Source organism: Myxocyprinus asiaticus, chromosome 10 (genome assembly GCF_019703515.2).
Source record: "Myxocyprinus asiaticus isolate MX2 ecotype Aquarium Trade chromosome 10, UBuf_Myxa_2, whole genome shotgun sequence".
Classification (NCBI taxonomy): Eukaryota; Metazoa; Chordata; class Actinopteri; order Cypriniformes; family Catostomidae; genus Myxocyprinus; species Myxocyprinus asiaticus.
In genome coordinates, this window is record NC_059353.1 from 21,432,341 (window position 1) to 21,443,073 (window position 10,733).

At 39.7% G+C, this 10,733-nt stretch overlaps 1 protein-coding gene across 1 annotated transcript; it reads right to left on the reverse strand.

The window, feature by feature from the left end:
- Positions 1-2,416: 2,416 nt before the first annotated feature.
- Positions 2,417-3,347, reverse strand: LOC127447015 (gamma-crystallin M2-like). The gene is made up of 3 exons (XM_051708457.1): positions 3,265-3,347; positions 2,878-3,120; positions 2,417-2,731 (listed from the first exon to the last, which is right to left on the reverse strand). The coding sequence occupies exons 1-3, from the start codon at positions 3,295-3,297 to the stop codon at positions 2,459-2,461; spliced, it is 549 nt and encodes a 182-aa protein (XP_051564417.1). The 5' UTR covers positions 3,298-3,347; the 3' UTR covers positions 2,417-2,458.
- Between the last annotated feature and the right edge of the window lie 7,386 nt (positions 3,348-10,733).

Below are 10,733 nucleotides of genomic sequence, written 5' to 3' on the forward strand. Positions count from 1 at the left end.
AAAAACAACAACAACAAAAAAAAAAATCAGCCACTAGGCAGAACCAGCACAAAAAAAGCACGCAGATTTCTCAAACAGTCAAGCGAATGTTCAGTGAGCTGACCCACTCATGCTTGCAACATGAGAACAACAAGATGACTTACTCACTCCAGTGACTTTTCAATTGCTCAAGATGGCACCGAGTATGGCTGCTGCATTGCGAGCTCCAACCCAATGTTCAGTTTTTTGTTTGTTTTGTCTACAGTTCTTATGTTTTTTGTCTTGGATGTTGTCTGCCTTATTGTCTACGATAGACAACACTTTTGGTCATTGGTTCTGCAATAGCATACCAAAAACCGGACTTTAAATACCTCAATGCCAACCCGCTGTTTACAAACACGACAGCGGAGCCCTTTGTCTGGGCAGCTCGGCCGTGGAAACACAGCCGGAAAAGGGGAAGGAGAGCCGGCATTCTCATCAGACTAAGACGTCATGCAAATCGATCCCCACTACCCAGCATTCTACTGGCAAATGTTCAGTCTCTGGACAACAGGCTCTGCAAGCTGAGAGCGCGGATCTCTTTCCAATGAGAGACGAGGGACTGCTGCATGATCTGCCTTACAGAAACTTGGATGTCTGCAGAGATTCCAGACTCAGCCATTGAACCCATGGGGTTCTCCATGCACCGAGCAGACAAAGCGAAAGACCTCTCAGGTAAAAGCAGAGGTGGTGGTGTATGTTTTATGATCAACAAATCCTGGTGTGATCAGAGGAACGTACATTCTATCAAGTCTTTCTGCTCTCCTGATCTGGAATTTCTCATGCTTCTGTGTCAGCCATTCTGGCTGCTTACAGGCAGAAACTGAAACAGGAAGCACCCACCCTCAAAATGATCCAGTGCTTGTCGGACCAATCAGATTCTATGCTACAAGACTGTTTTGATCACGCGGACTGGGAGATGTTCCAGTCCACCTCTGATAATGACATCGAGGTCTATGCTGATAGCGTAACATGTTTAATCAGGAAGTGCATAGATGATGTTATGCCAACCAAAACAGATCAACCCTAACCAGAAACCATGGATTAATAGCGATGTTCGTGTGGCACTTAATGCGCGGACCTCCGCTTTTAATTCCGGGAATGTGGAGGAGCATAAACAAGCCAGTTATGCCCTCCACCAAACTATCAGAGCAGCCAAACGCCAGTACAAGGACAAGATTGAAGGACAGTTCAACACCACTGACTCTAGAAGCATGTGGCAGGGAATTCATATCATCATGGACTTCAGAGGGAATAAAAACTCAGCCATGAACACCGCTGCCTCTCTCCTGGGTGAGCTTAATACTTTTTATGCTCGTTTCGAGGGAAATAACACCGCCCTCGCGGAGAGAGCTCTCGCGGCCGAAGCTACAGAGGTTAGTTCACTCTCCGTTTCTGTAGTGGATGTAACCCAATCCTTCTGAAGGTTGAATATCCGTAAAGCCACAGGTCCAGATGGCATTCCTGGCCATGTCATCAGAGCATGCGCAAACCAAATGGCTGGTATTTCTACGGATATTTTCAACCTTTCCCTCTCCTTGTCTGTGGTCCTCACATGCTTTAAAATGTCCACCATTTTGCCTGTACCAAAGCAATCCAAAATCACTTGCTTAAATGACTGGTGTCCTGTTGCTCTGACCCCCATCATCAGCAAATGCTAATGAGAGGCTAATCAGAGATTACACCAGCTCTGTGCTGCATGGTGAGCCAGGACTTAAACCAGAGACCTTCTTGCTGTGAGGTGACAGTGCTACCCACTGAGCCACCATGCAGCCCTCCACAGATGTGCGTTTATGCTCAAAGACAGCTTAAAACTAATGAAACACAACAAAATTTAGATGCTCCAGAAGCATAAGTCTGATGTATGAATACATAGACCAACAATTAAAAATAGCTCAGATGGAAGTAGACCAAAAATAGGGTTACGTTCAATGATGTGAAAAAAACAAAAACATTTTGACACTTTTGTTGAACTGCTTAACTAGTCTGCTGCCAAAATATATGTATATGATGGAATGTACTTCAATATTCTGAATGAATATACAGTATTTATTATATATTACATTTAAAATTATTGTGATTAAATTACTAAATTATCTTTATTTGGGGGCCTTTCTCAGTAAATTAATATTATGTGTTTAAATTAATTATTCGGCACATCATGTAATTGATTTGATAAAAAAGCACAAAAAAATTTTTTTATTCGATTGTATCTCAAATTCAGATTATGACTTGAATTTTGATAATATTTAAGTGAAAATTGCAAATTTAGTTTCTTAGCTCTTTTGATGGTGCCTTGTGATTTTTTATTTATTTATTTGTGTGTTAATCTCATGGGTATTTTTGTGCAGTGAAGTCATCCAAATATTAGTGGCATTAATGATTTTTCACACAGTGCTTACTTTTTTAGAGAACTTATTTTATTGAAACACTAGGAACACTAATACCAAGAATCCATGATACGCCTCATGCTCATGAATCTCATGCCACCCATATTGCTGAAGCTCCTGTACTCTCCAGGCCTGAAGTATTGCATCCTGCCTCTGTAGTGGGGCTGTTCATACATGAGCCAGTGACCGTCCATCACATGGCAGGACTGGCAGTGAGACATGCGATAGCGGTCCATGATGTTGTCACAGTCATCCATTATCTCATACATCTGGCCCATGAAGTTCTCCCTCTCGTAGATCCTCATTCTGTAGGATCCCCTGTGCTGTATTGGAAAGAAATCCATTAAATTGATGTTTATCAGGCAGAAGCAACTTGAGATCAATTTTTTTATTTTTTATTTTATTTTTAAACATTAAACAAACTGTAAATTTGATATTTCTTTTAGACAAAAATGCTCAAGGAACTCACCATAGGGATCATATGGCAGGACCTGATGTAGTTGCTCATTCCAAACATAGACATGTAATCAGCATACTCCCCCCTCCTAAAGAAGTACTGATTTCCCAAGTAGTTGGGACGGTCATACATCATGAAGCATCCACTCTCCACTCTACAAGAGTGACAGTGGCTCATATAGGAGGACATGTCAGCACAGTCGCTCATACACTCATATGAGCGACCCTGGAAATTCCTGTCTTCATAGAAGATGACCTGAAAATAAAAAGCAAACATTAATAATTTGTTAGCCAAATATGCTCAATGTATATTTAGAGTTTGACAACATTACAATTCATCTTTAGATTGTTGTATTGCAATAGCTGATTCATTAATCAAAACAGAATTTTAAGAACGCACTTTGCCCATGATGTCTGTCAGCTTAATATGCATACAATGCTACTTTGCTCTTGGCTACCTTTATATACCTGTCCCAATTCAAAACTGTGTGTCACCTATTGTATATGAATGCCTGACCTAGCAATTCAGTGCACTGGCCTTTTAAATAGTGAAATGCTTTCTCCTTCTCCATGTGACTGGATCATGCCTCCAACCTGTACCATTAGATCCTTTTGGATTCCATTTCTTCAACAGGAATGAAAGGAATGCTTTCAATGAGTTTTTGTTTAAATGTGTTTAAAATGTTTTTGGAACAGAAAAGGAATGAACGTAATTCGAAATATGTAGTGGTATGTTTTGAAGGTGGTACTGTATATTTACATTGCGCTTGGTCATGATATTCAGGAATCAGGATTCAAGTCAGTTATGTTTGTGATGCTGTATTGTCTTCAAATTAATCTGAGCATATATTAATTAGAAAAATCAAGACAGTGAAATTGTGATGTATTCTATTTATTTTAATGCAAATATTTGTTTGTCAACTTTTTATATAAAGTCCTTTTTATACAGTTGTACAGTTTTCTTTTTCTTTTTTTTTCCCTTTTTTTTGTTTTTTTTTTTTGTTTTTTTTTTTGTGTGGCTATTTTCAATGGCAATCCTGAAAATATTCATCTTCTAGAAAGAACTTAAATGTACATTTGTGAAAAACTGATGAATCTTTAAATTTATGAGGCCCAAAATAATTGGATATGGAAATAACACAGATCGGTCATAAATCCAAGCTCATGACTCAGTCGTGTAGTGGGCATGTGAGACATTGAGCCTACAATATCTTGATATTCTTACTTTTTATTTCCATAACAAAGTGGGGTAGATTATTATAAATGCTATTTTTCTTAAGTGAAAGTGACCTGAAAATAGCATTTATTAAGTAGCATTTGTGTCACAGTGATCAAAGGTATTTGGCTGTAATTGTGAATTCCTGTAGTGATCTGTGCTTGATAAAGAGGGATGTTCTCAAATCTTTTATGTGGGGAATAATTGTGGACTTGAGGGTGAAATGATTAGTAGGCAAACTCTAAGAGAGCTTTCTGTCAGTAGGCTCAAACTCACTGTCACTATCATATGGACTCAAAAGTGGATTAGAGACTACATTGGCATGCTATGAAGGTGAGACTTCTGTGTGCGCTTTGAAGAATCTGCATTGTTCCAAAGTTTCTATAGCATGTTCCAGCAACACAAAACACTGAAAACACCAACAAAACCATTTAGTCAAAGGCTGCAAAAGAGGAAACAGGAGTGAACCTGAGCTCCACATCAATTGCCACCACTAGCCACTGATGAAAGATCTATCAGTAGTTACTCAAAGAAAAATAATCTAAATGAAAAGCTCCTTTAATTTTCATATCCTCAAGAAGAAGAGATATGAACAACTGAATTAAAAACAGGGAATTAATCGAATCACATAAGGTGTAATGAATTGCTTGCTTCAGGAATGTAATTCTTTATTCTTCTTCCACTTTATATTAGGTGTCTTTAACTACTATGTACTAACTTAAAAATACATACAGGTGCATCTCAATAAATTAGAATGTCGTGGAAAAGTTCATTTATTTCAGTAATTCAACTCAAATTGTGAAACTCGTGTATTAAATAAATTCAATGCACACAGACTGAAGTAGTTTAAGTCTTTGGTTCTTTTAATTGTGATGATTTTGGCTCACATTTAACAAAAACCCACCAATTCACTATCTCAAAAAATTAGAATATGGTGACATGCCAATCAGCTAATCAACTCAAAACACCTGCAAAGTTTTCCTGAGCCTTCAAAATGGTCTCTCAGTTTGGTTCACTAGGCTACACAATCATGGGGAAGACTGCTGATCTGACAGTTGTCCAGAAGACAATCATTGACACCCTTCACAAGGAGGGTAAGCCACAAACATTCATTGCCAAAGAAGCTGGCTGTTCACAGAGTGCTGTATCCAAGCATGCTAACAGAAAGTTGAGTGGAAGGAAAAAGTGTGGAAGAAAAAGATGCACAACCAACCGAGAGAACCGCAGCCTTATGATTGTCAAGCAAAATCGATTCAAGAATTTGGGTGAACTTCACAAGGAATGGACTGAGGCTGGGGTCAAGGCATCAAGAGCCACCACACACAGACATGTCAAGGAATTTGGCTACAGTTGTCGTATTCCTCTTGTTATGCCACTCCTGGCGTCTTACCTGGGCTAAGGAGAAGAAAAACTGGACTGTTGCCCAGTGGTCCAAAGTCCTCTTTTCAGATGAGAGCAAGTTTTGTATTTCATTTGGAAACCAAGGTCCTAGAGTCTGGAGGAAGGGTGGAGAAGCTCATAGCCCAAGTTGCTTGAAGTCCAGTGTTAAGTTTCCACAGTCTGTGATGATTTGGGGTGCAGTGTCATCTGCTGGTGTTGGTCCATTGTGTATTTTGAAAACCAAAGTCACTGCACCCGTTTACCAAGAAATTTTGGAGCACTTCATGCTTCCTTCTGCTGACCAGCTTTTTAAAGATGCTGATTTCATTTTCCAGCAGGATTTGGCACCTGCCCACACTGCCAAAAGCACCAAAAGTTGGTTAAATGACCATGGTGTTGGTGTGCTTGACTGGCCAGCAAACTCACCAGACCTGAACCCCATAGAGAATCTGTTGGGTATTGTCAAGAGGAAAATGAGAAACAAGAGACCAAAAAATGCAGATGAGCTGAAGGCCACTGTCAAAGAAACCTGGGCTTCCATACCACCTCAGCAGTGCCACAAACTGATCACCTCCATGCCACGCCAAATTGAGGCAGTAATTAAAGCAAAAGGAGCCCCTACCAAGTATTGAGTACATATACAGTAAATGAACATAATTTCCAGAAGGCCAACAATTCACTAAAAATGTTTTTTTTATTGGTCTTATGATGTATTCTAATTTTTTGAGATAGTGAATTGGTGGGTTTTTGTTAAATGTGAGCCAAAATCATCACAATTAAAAGAACCAAAGACTTAAACTACTTCAGTCTGTGTGCATTGAATTTATTTAATACACAAGTTTCACAATTTGAGTTGAATTACTGAAATAAATGAACTTTTCCACGACATTCTAATTTATTGAGATGCACCTGTATATGTTGTTCTGCAAAATTCTCACAAGATTAACATTTGCTGCTACTGAGGTTAAGGTATGTGTAGGTTTAGAGTTAGGTTATATTAGAGTTTAGGGTGAGGGTGTGGTTAGGGTTAGGTTTAGAATTGGGGTAAAGTTAATAGTTAGGGTTAGGGTTAGGGTAGGTTAGGGTTAGAAAAGCGATGCCCATAAGGAGCTACATCTTGGGTTCTTGATAGGTGCTCTCTTCAGTGCCATTCCTCAGTTTTTCTGCAAAAGGCACAAGCCTATGCAGCAACTAATGAGTATGGCCAGCTACACTATGTCTCGTTCCCTCTCAGGGAACCAAGGTTATGTATGTTACTGAGACGTTCACTTTTGAAGGAACTTCTACGTTGTGTAATGACAGAATTGTGAACGAATACCCTAACGGCATGCGAACAGTAGCTGCCAACCATCTAAGCCCATGTGGCAAGCCTACAGCAGCACACAAGTGAGCTAAAGTATCTTAAAATTATGAAACATTTCTTTCCAAAAGAAAGAACCTGGGAAGCAGGAGTCAAACTCTCGTCCTGATTATAAAATCTAACAAAAGTTGAAGGACTCTGGGTCCGGACTGCATTCGTTCATGTCCCTTAAGAGGTCTGCTTGGTATGTCTGCAAGCCCGTCATGGTGTGCAGGGCGGAACCAGCCTGGCCCACAGCAGCGTAAGCCTTACTGACCAGTGAGGACATAAGCCAACACAGCTTGAACTGAAAGTACTTTAGGGCGATGTTCATTGAGAACATCGGAAAGCCAGCGGGTGGAGGGTGTAGCATGGGCTGGCCTGGATGAGAAGGGACAAATGTTATCTAGACAAGATGTTAAAGTGGAGCATAGAGTGTTAGTAGCATTATTAGCATCAAGTGAGGAGAACTGGTTAGAGGGCAGAAGTGAGGATGACACCATAGAGGAGAAATGGGAGGACGAGAGTGAGCGTAGGTGATGCTGAAAAGAGACCTGATGATGAGAGTGTGTTGCACCAGGAGGCAAGTTGTAAAAAGAATGACTTGTGAGTTGCCGCAGTTGTAAGTTGTTTGAGGTCAAACGAGGCAAGCGTGGAAGTCTGCAGCCTGAGGTTTTTCCAGGTGGATGTTGAAGTCTTCAAGTACTACAAGAGGTCTGCCATCTTCAGGAAAGGTTGAGAGCAACACATCCAACTCCTCCAAGAAGTTACCTAGCTGACCTGGGGGGGCGGTATATAGCTACAAAATGGATTCTAACAGGGTGGGTGATAGTAATTGCATGTGATTCAAAGGAGATATTGTCACACAGAGATGGTAAGGGAATACATTTCCATGCACTGGAGATAAGCAAACCCATTCCCCCACCCCTCCCAATCTCACGGGAACTGCTGTGCATTGAACAAGCACTACATGGACGCCTTTAACAGTTGCGCAATGTTACCATGTCAACAACCGCATCTCCCGCTGAAGGCGTTTAAACACGTTGAGAGTTGTAGGCCAGGCCCCATGGGAGTTGTTGGCCCCTGGGCTTCAGCCCGTATAAGCCAGTGTGTTAATGAGCCCCTTATGTGCCTTGTCGGTGTCCTTGCTCGGTGGACTCGCACAGGTAGACTCGCTGGTCTTTACACGTGTAGGTCTTCACACGAGGAGGGCTTCACACGAGGGCTGCCGTGGTGCTCGTATCAAATATAAACACCGCTGTAACTTCGATGCTTGAAATCAGCAGGACACGCCTTACTACTTAGCAAAACAAAGCTAGTATACGAGTGCACCGAAACTGAAAGCTCATGAGAGATGAGCACATGAACAAATGTGACTTCAGCACACAGTAAACAAACAAGCGTCTCCTAGCAACGATAACTACTCTAAAATGAGTGAAACAAGTAATAAACACACATGCTGCTGCTGACTTCTGCTGGTAGATTGCTTCTCCTAGATTGCTTCTTCCAGGCAATTAATATGATATATTATGAAAAGGAATGAAAAGGCCAAAGCATATCAATTATTGATGAAAGTTAAGGAATGGAAAATGCCTTTAAATGTTAGCTTACTATTTGAAATCTTATATCTATTTGAAATCTTAGATGACTGAAAAGTCAAAGGACTGAGATCAAAAGGCAAATACTGTATGTAAATTCAAATAATGATGTGATGTCAGACACTGAGACTTCTGTTAAAGCCTGTGTCAAACCAACAACATGTATGCATAATCCATGATGTGTTTTATCCCAATAAAGTAATGCAAATACTTACCTGCTACTAAATGTTACTGCCCCGACCACAAACACACAAATAGTGAATGGAGAAAAATGACTAAATTGCATAGGGAACTTAAAATAAAAGATAATATTGTTAAGCTAAAGTAGCAGAACATTAATGGGAGTTCATGTTTTGACCAGCAGATGCAGAAAATTGAACTGTATGAAGAAACTGAGTAAAGAAGCTTTGGAATTTAAAACGTTTGTGATAAAGCCCCATTGTTGGGAAGCTTCAAGTCCTATCACTAATACAATTAATTAAAGTTTACAGTAACCCATAATATTGCAAATCTCTACACCATAAGATGCCATAATGACTAATAAAACAAAACATGTAACAACTGTATACAGGAATTAGTATCTCCTTGTGTTTTTATTTGATTATTTCTTGTCTTAGAGCAGCAAATGTATTGTGCAGTTAATTAAATAGGAATGTAATGATCAATGCCAACCACTAGGTGTCAGAGGGCACTCAGCAACAGATGATACTTTCCCTTTAAAAGGAACAGAATGTAGACATTGAAGTCCAAAAAACACATAACGTGCGATACGAGCACCAACAGAAATCGAGAAGCATCATCTTAACAAATGTAATCAGACCCCATACATTGAAGTACTTTGGCATAATGACATGCATGAATATTGGAGCCTGATTCCCCAATAGGAGAACGCTCAGGGCTTGTTTTCCCACATGACCCGGCCACCATGCTGGTGGAATGCACGATCACCTAACATGATTTGTGAGAACTGAGTATGCTAGTAAAATGAAATACTGATGCTTGAAAAATGATATTGATGCTGTACAAAGGATATTGAATTGAGATCATTGATAGCAGAAAGCCTAGAACCCCATAATCCACCAGCTATTTGCACTGACAATTGTTCCCCCAAAGAAGAATAGACGGAGAACTTAGCTTATTTTACTGATGGAGACCAGCTGCGCTAAGGAGTGTGAACATCACAGTGAGTAGACCACGCTATATAATCCAACATGAAGCGACTGGAAAAGCGAGGCATAGCATGTGACGTGAAAACAATGGAAGTAAGCCAACAATGAGAAACACCTGAGCGGCATTATAAAGCGGAGGCTGTGTTGTGATTGGATGAGATGCCTGATAGAATGAATCCCAAGATATTCCTGCTAGAACTAGAACTATTAGCTTTATGAAAGAAAGCCAGCCGAGAGCGAAGTGTGTTGAGTTTCATGCGCTAACAATAAACACAATCAGTCTCAGACAGAGGGATAAATCACAGTAAGAAAATGGCTCTTTTAGAATTATTTATTTATTTTTTATTTTTTTGCTTGAAAGAAATGCACACATACAATTCCCACATACAATAATCCACTAGCTGTTTAAAAGTGCAGATCAAGATGATGAAGCCATTAGTTGGGCTTGCAGTGTACGGGAGATCTAATCACGACCCTAAAGGAGAAATTTTGATGAAATGCAGCTGTTTCAGTCTATATGTCCCTGATGAGGTGCCCATAAGGGGCAGAGCCCTTTATAGCCATCTGCCAGTAGATTGGTTTAATTCTATATGGGTTTCAGAGATCGTAACTCCTTTGAGGAGTTCCCATAGCATCAGCTACTGATGCACCGTCGAGAGACCGAATACTACTAATATCTGTGAATATTATTACCATACATACAACTGTAATGAATGAAAAACACTGTGGTACCGCTGGTATTTTAATGCTTAAATACTGCAGTATTACCATGGCACCTGTATAACTTGCAAAACTAAGTTAACATAGAACTGTCTTCTAAAGCATTTCTTTTTCTCATTTTACTTTTTTACTTAAGATTTGAAAATGTTAAATGGCCAAATCCTTTGATTTTTATCATTTTTTGTACTTCAGTTTACAATGGAATCCACTTTTGTTAAAAGCCAGGTATGTTCTTTGCAATAAACAATATAAAACTGTGCTCTTTAGATTATATTTATTCATTGCACCCTCTTGTAACTATGTCTTGTAGCTTTTTCCACTAACTGAAATAATGTCTTTAAAATTAGAATTAGGGCTGTCGATTTAATGTGTTAATTTAGTGTGATTAATTATATGAAAAATAACGCTTTATAAAAATTAACACAATTAATCATGCCCCCGATCCAC